At 40.7% G+C, this 16689-nt stretch overlaps 1 protein-coding gene across 1 annotated transcript in view; it reads right to left on the reverse strand.

The window, feature by feature from the left end:
- Nucleotides 1–15770: 15770 nt before the first annotated feature.
- chd6 (chromodomain helicase DNA binding protein 6) overlaps nucleotides 15771–16689 on the reverse strand; it is a gene marked incomplete at both ends in the record, with an annotated part of 51588 nt that continues 50669 nt past the window's right edge. The window contains one exon of the mRNA XM_079218147.1: nucleotides 15771–15779. Coding sequence (XP_079074273.1) covers nucleotides 15771–15779 — 9 coding nt within the window. The remainder of the gene's footprint in view (nucleotides 15780–16689) is intronic.

Here is a 16689-nt window from a genome sequence, read left to right on the forward strand (position 1 = left end):
ATGGTAAAATGCTGAGAATAATGTCCCCACTGTTCGATTAATAAAGGATTATATAAAATAATTTATTTTATAAAATATATTTTTTAATTTCTATAATTTTTTTAAAACAGCATCACCCCCTTGCGCCCCATCTGTAATACCTCCATGCCCCACTAGAGGGTTGCGCCCCACAGTTTGAAAACCACTGTTAACCCTTCACTCTCTGGTCTCCACTTTCTTGTACAGTTGCATTATTTGCAGAGCAGAGACTACTTTTTTTTTACTTGTACTCTCTCTCTCACACACACACACACACACACACACAGTGTCTTGCGCAAGGACACATGGCTACCTTGTAATTTCAGGACGACCTCTCATCCCCATGAGCTACAGCCGCCATTTCTACGAATGATCATAATCATGGCGGCTGAGAGGAGGCACACACACACACACACACACACACACACACACAGGGTGACACCATTGTGACCTCTCTGCTGGCTGAGGCTCCCTGTAGCTCGTGGTGATAGAACATTAAGACAAAAAGAGAAAGCCCACCGAGCCTCCCTGTAGGACAGCAGGCTGTGGACCTGACAGGTATTTCGGGAGGTAAGGATTTTAATCCTGCTGGCTGAATACTGTTCATCTGATTAGTGCTTTTCCATTTCACATTCCACCCCTTTTTGTCTGCAGCATTTTACATTTGTGAATCTGGCTTGATTGGATTTGTTCGTAGTACGGCTGTTATCTTGTTCATTTTAAGGACGGTGGTGAGGTCAGACATGGCACAGGAACAGGCCAAGTTAAGGTCAGGGTTAGGATAGTAGGACAGTGACACATCTTTGCTGTGTTGCCTCTGGACTGACTCGTGTTGGCTTTTAAATGAAACAATAATGTTTGGTGACAAAGGTTGTTATGCTCAACACATTGTAGGTCCAACCTGAAGTAATTGTTGGTTGTAGTTCCCCAATTTTAGGACAAGCCAACTTGAAGTGATTTGAAGTGGTCCTATTCAGTCACTAAATATACTGCAATGGCAGCTTCAGCGTTCACCTTTGGATTCGACTTCTAGCTTCTTAAATACAGTTGGCAGTCAATGGGTGGAACTGCTCAGCTGAAGAGGCTCTTGGCGAGCAGATGTGGGGCCCTGATTGGGTTCTAATGGTGGACACAAATACCAGGATGTAGGTGTTGTGTCTATCTTATATATATATATATATATATATATATATATATATATATATATATATATATATATATATATATATATATATATATATATATATATAATGTGTGTGTGTGTGGTAACTAGCTGTGTTGCGAACACATTGTTATTCGGCACACTGCTCACTTTGTAACTGCTGATTATGTGGATCTATCAGCCAGAGAGGTTTACAATTGTTTTTCCATCCGACTGCAATCAACAGATGCTCAGGCAAGTGTGGGCACACACATGCATGCACGCACACATATACACACACATAGAGACATGTACACACCTAAAACAAATGAAAACCCATAGGCAACCATTTACATTTGAACTGAAACAACTCTCACAAAAAGATACAGAGAGACCAGCCTGTGCACATGTTCCCATATAGGAAAGAGACACATACACACTAACGTGAACTGCAAACACACACATATACTCACATCTTCACACATTTACAATTACGAGGCGGTTGCTTAACACTATACTGTCTGAGGCTATATACTATACTTAACACTACTGTCTGAGGCGATATACTATACTTAACACTATATGGTCTTAAGCGATATACTATACTTAACACTATACAGTCTTAAGCTATGTACTATACTTAACACTATACTGTCTGAGGCTATATGCTATACTTAACACTATACAGTCTTAAGATATATATATATATATATATATGCTCGTGGGCCGTCAGGGCCTGAAAAGCCTTCTCTGCTGACCTAAACAGAGGCAAAGTTATAGCTATTTTACAATTTAATTTGTTTTCACAAATACACTATATGTATTATGGTTCCCTATGAGCTTATTTTCTCATTGCATAGTTCCTGTCTTCCTCTGTTGCTCGGCTTCCAGCCTGCAGCGCTGCTTCCAGTGCAGCTGTAGAGCTTTTTTTTTTTTTTTTTTTTGGGGCCTGGAAGTACGTCAGCATTAACATGCGCTGTGATTGGTCAGTGGGCCAGCGTGACTTCTGTTAACAAAAAGCTAGCTAGCTGCTAGCAGAACTCAGTAGGAGTAAGTTATGACATTTTTAGTGGTTTGCTTGGTGTAGTTTTTTAACGCTCAATGGCTGGAGGAGGAGAAACATACTTTGTGGTGGATTTACTGACAATGCCTTTCTCACGGAGGTTAGGGGCGCATGGAAACTCATTCCAGAAACGCAATTGGGAGGCTTGGCTATCCTCACTGGTCCATGGCCATCGTGAAGGAGCTATTACTGGGACTGAAATGCATTGATAAACTGTACAACCACGTCTTTGAACTGTTACTTGTTGCACCCCAGAGCCCCCCACATGCTCTGGGGTTCCCTGTATCCATTCTTCAAGTAGTCGTATGAACCCAAATGAGTTCTAATGCTTGGTTAATTTATAGTGATTTTTTTTTTCAGAATTTTGTTTTGAATCAAATGTATATTTCCAAAAATGAGACTTTTATACCTTTTTTTTTTTTTTATCATAACTATAAACATCTAGCATGATCTGAGCATAATTTAATCAAGATTCTGCAAAAATGCCATGTCGAGCCGCCCCCAAGTTTTTCCAACTCCATGGTTCAAGGCCCCTCTTTGTAAAGATAATGACTTAAAGAATCAGAATTTGCAAGAAATCACAATAGAACGAAGCCTTGGAGTTATTAAATTATAAAATAGCTATAACTTTGTGATTCTGTTTAGGCCAGCAGAGAAGTTTTAGCAGGCCCATACGGCCCGCCACTTAACAGTATATAAATCTGTTTTCTTTTATGAACAGGTACCAGAAGAAACATTTGTCTTTTATCAGGGAAGACCATAAACAGTCTGTTCAGTAGTAAGGGTCCCTGTGAGGGACAAGCCACTCCTTCTTTTGTCATGTTCAGTAGTAAGGGTCCCTGTGAGGGACAAGCCCCTCCTTCTTTTGTCATGTTCAGTTGTAAGGGTCTCTGTGAGGGACAAGCCCCTCCTTCTTTTGCCCATGTTCAAACGGTAATGTTAAAAAACAATTCTGAAACAGTCAAAGCATGTTAAGCAGCACCAGTTCATCAATATAATGAACTGTGAGTAACTCAATATGTTCTAAAGTTAGAAACGGTTTGTCAATCCATGTTGTTGTTTTTGTTGCATGTTTTTTGTCTGCCTTAAGCAAAACATATCTGGTTTCCTGTTTTGAGATAAGATGCTTTTATTTTGAAAGAGAAAAGCAGAGTTAAAACGGAAGTTGCATAGTGAGCCGTTTAACAGCTAAAGCTATGGTCTTTAGACCATCTGTCAGAGTGGTACGCTACAATTGTGACTCTTGAGATAACTGTATTGCTTGCACAGTTGCAATTAAAAAGGCTAAAGCTGAGTATTTTCTCAGTGAAACATCAAACAACCTAAACAATCCAAGACTGTTTTGGAAGACAATAAAATCTTTATATAGGAATGGTATTGCGCTTCCCCCTTGCATTGTCAAGGACTCCATTGACATCTCTGACAAAGCCATAATGCTTGACTGTTTTAATGAGCACTTCATTGCCTCTGGTTCCCTGTTTGACACTCTAAACCATCTACATGAGAAATCCCCTGCTTGTTTTGGTATTGAGGAAACTGTTAGTCAGTCCTTCAGTTTTAAGCCCGTTACTGTCACCGAGGTGCACAAAGCCCTCAAACTTTTAGACACAGGAAAACCGGCAGGTCCGGACAACCTAGAACCATATTTTTTAAAGTTTGCTGCTGATTTTATCGCACCCCCTTTAGCATATCTTTTTAATCTCTCCTTAGTCTCAAATGAAATTCCCCTTATATGGAAGTCTGCCTTTGTTCTTCCCCTGTTAAAAGGAGACCCCCACAGTTTTAAACAATTACAAGCCTATTTCCAAACTGTCTGTTTTAGCTAAGACACTAGAATCCCTCATGAATGAGCAAGTTAAGGAGTTTTTAATCTCAAACAATATTTTATCTGATTATTAATCAGGTTTTAGAAAAAAACATGGTACAACCACAGCAGCATTAAAGGTAGTAAATGATTTTATTTAATCTTTGGACAACAAGCACCACTGTGCAGCCCTTTTTATAGACTTGTCCAAGGCGTTTGACACTGTCGATCATGCAATAATGAAGCATAGAATTCTTACTATTGGACTGTCAGAACAAACTGTCTGTTGGTTTGACTATTAATTGTCAAACAGATCAGTGTCCAGGCTGAAGGCATCACCTCTAGCTCTCTTAAAGTAATAAAGCGTGTGCCCAAGGGTTCGGTCTTAGGACCACTTTTATTCACAATTTATATAAACAGTATCGGTCAAAATGTGCCAAATGCAAATTTCCCCTTTTATGCAGATGATTCTGCTCCTACACAGTATCAGGCTCTCTTTCAGTTGCAAAAAGCCTTTGATACTGTTCAACACACTACACTACACTTTGTATGAGTTGAAATTATTTTGAATCCTGACAAAACTGATATTTTCAAAGAAAAAGCCACTGAACCTTCCAGATATAATTACATGTCATGGCAATGTGATCGATTGAGCCTGTGTCGTCATATAAATACTTGGGATTCGATGATTCTCTCTTTTAAACTTCATTCAGCAACCTGTGAAGAATTTGAATATGAGGCTGGGTTTCTATTTCAGAAATAAGTATTGCTTTTCTTTTGATGCTAAAAAGAGACTTGTTGCTGCTACTTCTGTCAGTGATTGATTATGGTGATGTTTTATACATGCATGCCTCTTCTCAATGTCTTCACTCTGGATACTGTCTACCATGGAGCACTGAGGTTGATAACACATCTTAAGGCCCTTACTCACCATTGCTCCCTGTATGCTAGGGTTGGTTGGCCTGCATTGTCCATCCGTAGACTAAATCATTGACATGTCGTTATTTATAAGGCAATTTTTACCGTCTTCGCTCTGTGACACATGCGCAAGGCCTACTCTTGCTATCTGTCCCCAACGTCCGTCTCGAAAAGGGGTTTTAGGCTTGCTGTTCCTGCGGCTTGGAATTTGCTGCAGACTGATTTGGGTTTCTGGGAGCCGGTCTCTTTAGGTGTTTTTTAAAAATAGATTGAAAGAGTTGGACGAAGGTTCATCTGGTTGTAGATGTTTTTGACTGATGGATGTGCACCTGTGTGAACTAGGATATGATGACTTGAGTCTGAGTTTTGGTTTTACTCATGCCGTGATCTAAAACTGTTCCAAAAATGTTCTGTCACTCTTATGTTTGTCTGAAATTTGTTTAATGTGCTACTTCTGTCTTGGCCAGGACACTCTTGTAAAGGAGATTTTTAATCTCAATGAGGCTTTTCCTGGTTAAATACATTTTAAATACAATCACAGAATCTACATCAAGAACATGTGTGAAAAAATATGCAATGAGCTGTGTTTTGTTAATTTTACACATTTAATTCATTCAAATACATAAATAGTTGTTGGTTGATTGAGGACATCTTCATTCTTCATCCAGATAGTATGTACACGATGAAGTGAGATCAATTCACAAACGTCGCTGGATGTTCCATCATGTTTGATTTTTAATAAAGTGTGTATCATGTTTACTGAGTATGTACAACTGTAAATCTAAATAGCAATTAAAAAAGGTCTCCTTAGATCCTTTTTTTTGTGCGTCCGCTGACTGATGACAGCGAATCAAACAGGTTTCAATGTGGCAGACTTTCCTTGGAGGGAGAGATCATTATAATTATTCATGCAGAGTAATAGGTGCGTGGCCCCGACCAATGTGAAGAAACAAGTCATCTTTAATTGTGTTGATAGCAAATTGGACTAGAACTGAAGCCTCTGAATAAACACATGCAGGTCCTTAGACGAGACCTCATACTTATTTCAACCTAATCCATCCCTAAATCCAAAACTGATGCCGAGAGATTCATGGAGCGTGGCTGTGTCTGGAGCCAGTGCTGCCTCCTGCCATGGCGGCTCTGCTGATGCCCCTCTCTACCTCCTGCCATGGCCCTGCTGATACCCCTCCTCTCTACCTCCTTCTGCTTCATGGATCTTGGTTATCTGGATCATGGACCATGCCTACTACTCATTATATATTATTATATGTATGTATTAATGTAATGTGCTGTAACTCTGTTACGTTATTCATTCTGGTCACATGACATCTATTCTTCTGTCCATCCGGGAGAGGGATCCTCCTCTGTTGCTCTCCTGAAGGTTCTTCCTGTTTTCCCTGTGAAAGGGTTTTTACTGTCTTTATTGGGGAGTTGTTCCTGATCCGATGTGAGGTCCTGGGACAGATGTTATGTTACAGATTGTAAAGCTCTGAGGCAAACTTGTATTTGTGATTTTGGGCTATACAAAATAAACTGATTTTAATAAAATCCAGGGTGTACCCTGCTTTTGTCTATTGACAGCTGGGATCGGCTACAGCGCCCCTAAACAGGATAAGCGGTTCGGATAATAAGTATTATCGTGCCGTGTTGGGTGTGAACGCAGCATAAGTTCAAGTGTCAATTACAAGCTAATTTAATTATTTGCAGAATGTGACGTCGCCATCTTTCTCTTCTCGCCCTGAGCAATGTCTAAATTGTCTCAGCTCACGTGAGGAAAAGGCGGAGTCTTTAATACAGCTGCAGCTTGACTCCCATAAACAAACACACAGTACTCTGCATGACCTATTGGTTTTAGGAGAGGAGGGAGAGCATGTAAGGATGAAGGAGGACTGAAGAGGACAGGTGAAAAAAAAGTAAAATAAAAGGAGGCTCCAGTAAAGAGAGGGGCTACAGAGAGATTTGTGAGAGGAGGGTAATGAGAAAAATGGGATGTGACTGAAGGAGAGGAATAAATGTAAAAAAAAGGTGATTAAAACAAGAAAATGAAAGGAGAGAGAAAAGGAGTCTGTGTGGTTAAAGAGAAGGAATGGAGAATAGGTGGAACAGAAAGTGAAAATGAAACCGCTGAAGCTGTCAAGCAGAGAGAAGAAGCTAAGAAACAATGTGAAAAACTACCAATTAGAGAAGAGGAGGAAATATCGAGCTGAATGAAGGGGAAAGTGGAGTACAGCACTCCTTACTCTGTTCCAGTCTTGTGAGCTGGTGCTAAATAGGGTATTGATTCACAGGAGATGAGATTTTCAGAGAAAACACAACCAAACGCAGGGCCTTGCACACTCACTGGAGAATAACAGTTAGTGTACAACACATTACCAATGCCAATCTCTCATATGGGGCCACTCCATTTCTGTTGTCTTGAAGCTCAAAATTACTTTTTAATCTGCTGCTGTACCTTCGGGTAGACCCTCCTAATATGACTGCAATTAATTGAAAAACAAACTTTTAGGTCTGTTGAAATAAAAAATGACTCACTTTGTCAACCAAACATATTTGAGGGTCAGAATGGGAACGATTGTCTGTGGTGTCGACTTTTAATGTCCTCGCTGCTGCAGCGAGGATTTTGTGTGGTACGAGCATCATCGGCGGTAAACATGTTATATTTTTATAATAAATGTGTCATCATAAATCATTACGATGAATCGACCTTTTTAATCATCCTCACAGCGGACACTCGCCGAGCAGATACGGTGTGTGGAGCGGACCTACCCGGACTCTTTAGTTATTGTCCTTGGGGATTTTAACAAAGGTAACCTCAGCCATGAACTCCCTAAATACAGACAGTTTATTAAATGCCCTACTAGAGAGAAGAGCATGCTGGACCACTGCTACACCACAATCAGTGGGGCTTCTCACGCCGTTCCACGCGCTGCTTTGGGAAACTCTGACCACGCCATGGTTCACCTGATTCCCTCATACAGGCAGAAACCAAAGCCCGGGTCCCCCCTGTCACCCCAGGACTATTTTTCTTTCTTTTCTTTCTTCTTACCGGTCACTCCCCTGCACACTTCATATTTAAACACTCATGTCACTTTAACACACACTTACATTAATGTTAGCTGTTTGTCTGAGCACTTTATCTTATACTTAATTTAATACCCACTGCACTGTTGTCGTTGATTGTTGTTTGTCTCGTCTAACGTCTCATGTCTATTGTTATGCACCTTCCGCCTAGAAAAAATCCTCGTTTGTGTAAACATTCCTGGCAAATAAACGTATTCTGATTTAAAAAACGTAAACATCCTCAAGCGCGCTTCAAGACCCGGAAGGGTTCAAATACGATCCTACTACCAAGTACATGCACTACATAGACCAAAGGGCTGCTATGAAAGTCTTGCCTCTTCATGCAGTGGTTGCATCCAGGTGGCTGGGGTTTGAATGCATGTGGCATCTAAAGAAAGATGATAAGGCCTGGCTCACAATCGGTTCCAATTCAACCCAATGGGGTTAAGGTACAGACCATAGAGGAAATGGCTTTCGCTGAACTTTTTCCACAAATTTGCCTAACCCTCTAAAACGCCAGTTTTCAGAGGGTCGTTCATTTAAACTAAAGCTCTATGATGGTAACAACTGCAACATGATACTGCTAGCAGGGACAGACATTTCTTTCTTTTTTTACATCAAGACTACAATCTTTTTCTCAGTGTGGGCGTCCCATTTTCTTCTATTTCCAAATAAATAGCAGCTGTTTTCTAATTACGTTTTCTCCTGCTTCTTTTTTCCCGAACAGCAGTGGTTAGTTTCCTGTTGTGTTTGTTACCTAACGTGTGATTAGCTTGCTTCCAGATTTCATCTAATGAGCAATGTAAACTTCTTATCAAGCTGCTCAATGTTGCTCAGGCCAATCACACAGCGATCAATACACAAGCCATTAGGTGAAACAGTGGTTAGGAAATCAAAATGAGCTATGGCCTTAGGCAGTGAGCTAATTATGAGTAGTTGTAGAGGGAGGTGAGAACAGATTAACTGTTTCTACAACAACAAAAAAATCCTAGAACTCAATACGTGACATTTTGCCCTAAACTATCTCACCCGAACCTCAGGTCTTTTAGTTTTAGTGTCAAATGATCAGCCCTGTGTAGAATATGAGGACAAGGCTAAAATGTCTGCCATTACTATACATGTGCTTTCTTCAACATTTTACCTGCTCCTCACAAAGACAGAATTACAAGGGCACACACTCCATAAAATAATTGAAACTTTCAATTAATCGTAGCCGGATTTCCTTCCTGCAGATGGTATTCAAACCACTTAAACCTTTTTCATTTATTTAGAGCAATGAAGCACAATGGATGTTGAAGGACTTTTTAAATCACTAAAACACTTTACTCTATTTTTACACCCTTTGCATTAACCGGAATAAAAAATTGTGTGGCCAATTGTTTTTAGAGGTCCCATAATTAGTTAAGTGAATGTCTTAATCTGCGTGTAATCAAGGTGTAACTAACCCTAACCCTGGATCTAACTGTCCTTTAAATGCTTGTGTCTGCTGGGTCCAGAATTTGGTTGGTTTACAGACAAACATTACAAAATGAGGGTTCCATTGGGTTTGAGTTCGGATTTTAGCTTCCAACTATTTACACGAGAACGCACGCTCATTCAGTGGTAAATGTCGACGCACACGGAACATGAACACTCAAACACATGCAACTTTTCTCTGCTAATTTCTGAGCTTTTGTTTCAATACAAAGCTCTGGCTTCAAATAAATGGTGATAATGATCAGTATTTTGTGTTTCTCTGCACCCCAGAGCCCAATGCTAATCAGCCCATTGCTAATCAGCCCAGCAGAAGCTAAGGAGGTTCAGACAGTTCCTCTCCATGGACGACTACCACAAACTCCTGCAGAAGATTACAGTCTTGGAAACTAAAATACAGCGACTATAAGTGAAGGTGGAGGTAAATGGACTGTGTCAGAACGATACCACTTTACCATGGGCTCAACATCTTGTACAAGTGCAAGTTAAGACACAGCTAACTAGCACCAAGAGGGCTGTGTAGCTGCTAACGAATCCTCAAATGGTAGTCCTCCCTGGAACTTTCTCGGTGCAAAGCCGAAGAGGAAATCATACCATCAGGATGTGGGAGGACGACTACCAGGACGACAAACAGGCAGAGGCCAGCACCCTGAAATTTGTGATGAGACTGGCTGGCCCGCACTACCGCTCGGGCAGAATTACTCCTCAACCACTGCACACAGCTGAGAACAGCTGGGCAAAGTAAAACCAGCAAAAAAAACTTCTGGGTAGTTCTGTGTTCACTGTCTGTTTCTGTTGTGTTGTCTGTCAGTCACCTTGTCTCTCGTTCCAGACTCCTCCCTCCTGTGTGATTGCTAGCCCCGTCCTCATCATTCCCACCTGTGTGTCGTTCCCCTGTGTATTTAGTCTGTGTCAACTCCCTGTCCTGTGCCAGTTTGTCTTTTGATGTCTGTGAGTTTTTGTCCAAGTAAACCTTGTTCTTTGAAAGCAACTACCTCACCTTGTGTCTGCCTCTGAGTCCTGCTCACCGTGAGTCCTGTTCCTAACAAGGATCTTAAATCTGATCTGGATAAGCAGCTATCTTCTCAAAGCAGGGTTAGAACTGAGAGTGAATGTGAACGTAAAAGGCCACAAGAAAAGCTACTGACTGGGCCTGAGACTCCAATTGTTGGAGACTATGCTGTAAAAGATGTCAGAACTATGTGCAGCAAGATTAGCAAAATACTCTGCTTTCCGACGGATATGGTCTCTAATGTGAGACAAATCCTGGACATTGTGGCTGACCATCCCAGGGTGAAAAACCTCATTGTGCATTTGAGAAGCTGTGATATTGTGAAACAAGAGTCTGAAGTTTTGAAGCGAGACTTTATTGACTTGTTAAACATAGTCGGCTTTGTCAATGTTGAGGTGTTTATCAGTGGCCCTCTTCCACCAGCCAGGAGAGGAGATGAAAGATTCAGCAGGCTGTTTGCGCTGATCAGAATCAGCATCATCTTTAATGGCCATGTAAGTTTTCAAATACATGTAAATTGACTCGGGTTTCACTTAGTTCTTCATACTTGTACACAATATACAGTAAAGATAAGATAATCCTTTATTAGTCCCGCAGTGGGTAATTTACAGGATTACAGCAGCATTGCTCACAAGTAAATAAAAGATCAAAATCAAGTAATATAAATAAACAGTAGACAGTAATAAAAAGCAGTAATAAGAATATTAAATATACAGACTGAATACAAAATAAAGTACTTAAACGTATTGCACGTATTAGATATTGAACCAGGTGAATGAATTCAAGTGTTAGTGGTCTACTGGGAGCCCAGCGTATTGTGCAGCCTGACAGCAGCGGGAAGAAAGGACTTGCGATACCTCTCCCTCACACACCGGGGACGAAGGAGCTGTGCAGCGCTGCCAGTGTCCTGCATGGGGTGGGAGGCGTGGTTTATCATGGATGAGAGATTAGCCATCATCCTCCTGTCCTCCACCACCACAGTATACAGAGGACGCCCCAGCAGACTGCTAGCCTTCCTCCCCAGTTTGTTTAGTCTCCTTCTGTCAGCTGCCGTGATGCTGCTGCTCCAGAAGACCACTCCATAAAAGATGGCTGATGCCACCACAGAGTCGAAGAAGGTATTCAGGAGTGCTCCCTGCACCCCAAAAGACCTCAGTCTCCTCAGCAGAAAAAGTCTGCTCTGTCCCTTTTTTAATAGTGTTTTTTTTTTTTTTTTCTTTTTCAAATGACAGACAACTGCCGCTATTGTTTTACCCCCAGTGTGCTGACAAGGCTTTACTATAAACTGTGGATGAGGATGAAAGTCAACACAAAAGTGATGTTTCCTTTTGTTTGATTTGGCGAAAGAGACAGTCACCTCCACCCAGTCTTCATTTAATATATGCTTTAACAAATATGTAATAAATGAAGTAAAATGCAGACTGAGTGGAGGGGGGAGGGGGGGTGACTGGGTGGAGGAGGAGGAGGGTGGTGGTGACTGCCTCAGCATCACTATTATTATTATTATTATTATTATTATTATTATACGGGTAGTGATTTTTATTATTTCAGGATGTCTAATCGCCAAAGATTATCAAATCTACAGCCCTGTTTATAAAATATTTGTAGAGGAAAGCAGCCACTAATACTGATACAACCTGATGGCTCACACATCTGCACTCATTTTGTTTTGCACAGGTTGAACGTTATTGTTATTATCTTGAAAATGTCTTCAGTGCAAAACGGGTTATTTGTAGCCACAATAAATATTTTTTTTGCCAAATATTAGTTATTTTTTGCACAGATATAACTTTATTTGCAATGTTCTAACAAAGTGATTGCACATGTTATTAGTTTTTGTCTGATTGAGCAATCTGGTTTACTTGAAATGGATTTCAATGTTTCCTCCAAAGTGGGACGTGACAGAAAAAGTTTGAGAACCACTGGTGAAGAGGGAGCAGAGGGGAGAACACACATCCCTGGGAGGGCCCAGTGCTTATAGTCCGTGTGCTGGATGTGATTTTTCCCAGCCTCACCTGCTGCCAACTTTGTAATTTTTACCTTTTCTGGGAGCGCATACATCTTTTTAAGGCAGATGGAGTTTGCCTGAACAAGTCGGGGGTAAAACTGTTTACCTCTAACCTATTTCTTCTGTTCCCACTGCCAACGACAAGAGACAACAGGAGTCTAAACAAGAGATAACTACACAGCATCGGCGTGGAGACCTCACGGGAAGGAAGCCTCAGGAGAGCCAAGAGAAGGAGTCTCCAACCTCATCATCAGGGATTGATACCCTGATTATTTTTTTACTCTCCTCACAGCACCAGTGTTGGGGTAACGAGTTACAAAGTAACGGATTACAGTAACGTAATTACTTTTATAGGTAACAAAGTAAAGTAATGCATTACACTCAACATATTGGTAACTACACTACTTTACTAGACCTCAGTAACGCGCTTTCCTGCGTTACTCAAGACATTTGTACCAGTCCGAAAAGTTCTCTTTTAGCGGCGCTCGAGTCACACGACACTTCCTGCATGAACAGCCTATCACAGAACTCCATCTGAGTGATTTGAGTGACGTAGCTGCTGGTGCGTAGAAGGAGGGAAGCGGGGAATGGAGGAGACGGAGACGGAGAGCCCGGATCCAACTGGGAGGTTCTCTCCAGGTTCCCCAGGATTAAGGATATTGCAAAACAATACAACACTCCATACCATCAAGTGCACCTGTCTGTAATGACGTGGAGCTTCTAATGAGGACAAGACACGTCTGTATGAACGGACTCCCTCTACTGGTGCACTGCAGTATTACAACTGTTAAAGCATTGAGAACGCGCTCTTGCACCCGACATGTTTATATCTTCCACACGTAACATCAAAATTAGTTAGTCAACAAGCACGTATCATTGTACTTTATGCCTTCAAAGTAAAAGCACTTCCTGTTTACATGCTCTTCACAATAAGAGTAAATCATGTAATAAAACAAGTTACAACACTGTGGAAAGGCTTTCAGCCTGGGCAGTATTGTTCTGACCCCAAGGAGGAACAGGCTGTCGGATAAAAGATTCCAGAGACTTTTACTCATGCGATACAATCGCTATTTTGAAGAATAGAGAAAAATGATAAACTTCATAGGATATAGTGCACTTTCTGTTTATTTAGGCAATGATGAAGTGGATTTTCTGTTTATTTAATTGCATTTTCTGTTTCTATTTTATGGGAAAAAGTGCCATTAATTTTACTTAAACCACTCCAATGATTCCTATAACAAGCTGGTTTTGTTCTTAGGAGTCGGCCCCCATTTGGTTTAGTGGGGTCTCATGTTTCCCAAAGCCTGTTTTAATGTGTTATGCTGTTTGACCTGAATGTCCCCACCATACACAGCCTCTTGTATCCTGTTGTTTGTGCATTTTAAAGTGAGGCATATTTCTTTGGTCAGACAGTGTGAACAGGGTTAATGTTCGTTCAAGTTAATGGCTGAGTTTTATATGCCATTTTGTTTTACATGTTTACAATACACTATGTGGAAAGGCTAAGAGATGCCCTTTATTGAACATAAAGTGATGAAAGGGCCGTGATGTTTGTCCATGTATCTTTGCGGTTAATTTGGACATTTGCTTAAAAAAATGGAAAGTAAAGTAACTAGTAGTGAAGTTACTTTTCAAATGCAGTAACTAGTAAAGTAATCTAGTTACAATTTTCAGAAGTAACTAGTTACTTTTTCTGAGTAACTACCCCAACACTGCACAGCACATACCCTCCATCCAGGTCCCCTTCCTCTCTATTCTCCCCCTCCTCCCCAAAAAAAAAACTATTTCCTCTAATATTTACTGTTTCCTGGCCTGTGACGGATGAGTGAACTTTACTCTAATTATTACTCTGGTGTGATCTTTCCCTTACACAAGTGATCTGCTATATCTGTATGTTCCGGACTGAAGACAATACACATCATTGTTGTTCTTATGGCTTAAAACATGTCTATGTGATGACGGGAGGAAGGTTCACAATAAGTGCAAGACGTCATGAGGGCTTCTGTGACTGTATTTTATGTATATAAGGGAGACTCTCCGCATGTTCGGAGAGCAGACTTGGAAATGCAAGTAACGCGTTGTATCACTTCTTCAGAACTACTTTTAATGTGTGACTGTGTGCTCCATGTTCTTTATTGTTTTGTTTTTTTAAATTGTATAGCTTTTAGGATGATTTGTATGGATGTTGTGTAAAGTGTCTTTGTGAACCATGGAAACCATGGTACCATGGAAAGCGCTATATAAATTATAAAGCGCTATATAAATTACATTTATTGTTATTACTTCGTCAATGATTCATTTGTGAATTTGAATTCCGTAGAAAAAAAACTGGACTTCAATAGCTCATATATGGTTCAGCTAGATTTCTCCAGATTTTTAAAACTTTCTTCACATACGTGACTACTGAGAGCTCAGGAATACAGTTGTAATATTTTGAATGGTTCAAACTGGCAGGACTTTCACCAGAGACGGGAGTTTTAGAACAGGGTTTAGGGGGTTACCTTAAAGTTGCGTGTTTTGTCTACTTATATGACGTTGCTTTCCTCAGTTCAGTACTTATTTTATTTAGCCCAACCAGGAGTATTTACAAAACCTGAGTTCAATGAGACTTCATTAGAATTGAACAATAATGTATGACCCATGCAGGAGAATTGAACAGTGCGAAGTCTTTGGCGATTAGACATCCTGAAATAATAATCACTACCCGTATTATTATAATAATAATAATAATAATAATAATAATAGGTAGTGATGCTGAGGCAGTCACCGCCACCCTCCTCCTCCCCTCCACCCAGTCCCCCTCCACCCAGTCACCTCCCCCCTCCACCCAGTCACCTCCCCCCTCCACCTAGTCACCTCCCCCCTCCACCCAGTCACCTCCACTCTCCTCCTCCACCCAGTCACCTCCACCCTCCTCCAAGTCTTCATTTAATATATGCTTTAACAAGAAGTGCAGAAAATAATATGTAATAAATGAAGTAAAATGCAGACTGTCTCTTTCACCAAATCAAACAAAAGGAAACATCACTTTTGTGTTGACTTTCATCCTCATCCACAGTTTATAGTAAAGCCTTGTCAGCACACTGGGGGTAAAACAATAGCGGCAGTTGTCTGTTGTGTGTCATTTGAGAGAAAAAAAGTGGCCCAATCCCCATTAGGGAATTCAGTGACATTTACAACCACAATCCTTCAGTGATTTTACTTTAAAACCCAAGCACAGGCTCATTCCTTACAGATCGGGGCATTTAGAGATAGTACAATTACCCACTCGCACTACTTTGTCTAACAAAAAGAGAGTGCACAGAGAAGAGGAAAGGGGGTAGAGAGGGATTCGGAGAGAAAAAGTGAAAATCCTCCACTTAGCTTTGTTTACATTGCATCAAAAATGTTACGAGCATTTAATCTGTTAAGCATGTGGCTATTATGTCTGGCTGCCATCTGAAGAGGACCGCAGCATTTCTTACCCTTTTCTCCTCTATGCTGCTCGTTCAGTGCCACAAGCAGCTTAGTCTAAGCAGTTAAAAAGGCTGCTCTAAGCCGTAAAGTGTGCCTGAAGCACCCATTATATGATGTCATTAAAGGGCTATTGTGTCAGTGAAGCGTCTGTCCACCACACTGAGGGACAGCTGACCCAAAAACACTCCTATTGTGTAAGCTGTGTTTAACCTCATCGTGTGTGTGTGTGTGGCTTGTGTGTAAGGGTCTGCTGTTCTCTATTCGTACAATGGCTTCTACTTTTCTCTTTAGGGGGGGCGTTTGTGTACAATCTAAAGAGCATATCAATTTGCACTTGTCTTTCCATGTGTACTTTCAAATGGATATAATCATTATCCATGCTTTAATTTGCATGCTTTTTTTTAACTATCTTTTCCTTTTTTTACAATGTTATTTTGTAATTGGTTTCTGTCTTAATTGGTGCTTTTTAATAGGACACCAAACAAAAGCACCAATTGCAGCCTTTGCAGTTTTATTAGATAGTATGGAGAGATACAATGTGTGCCATGGGGCCTTATTTAAAGAAGTATTCTCTTCCATTTTCAACCAATCACGTGAGTGCACCCCCAAAAGAAAATACTCTCATATCATAATCAGCTAGAGAAGCAGGAGGAATATTAAAGGAGGAAACTTTGTTAGCTTTGGTGGTCCAAACATTTGACTTGTGCACCCGAGCTAAGTGTTGAAAGAATCAAAT

Source organism: Taurulus bubalis (assembly GCF_910589615.1).
Source record: "Taurulus bubalis genome assembly, chromosome: 5".
In the NCBI taxonomy this organism is placed as follows: domain Eukaryota; kingdom Metazoa; phylum Chordata; class Actinopteri; order Perciformes; family Cottidae; genus Taurulus; species Taurulus bubalis.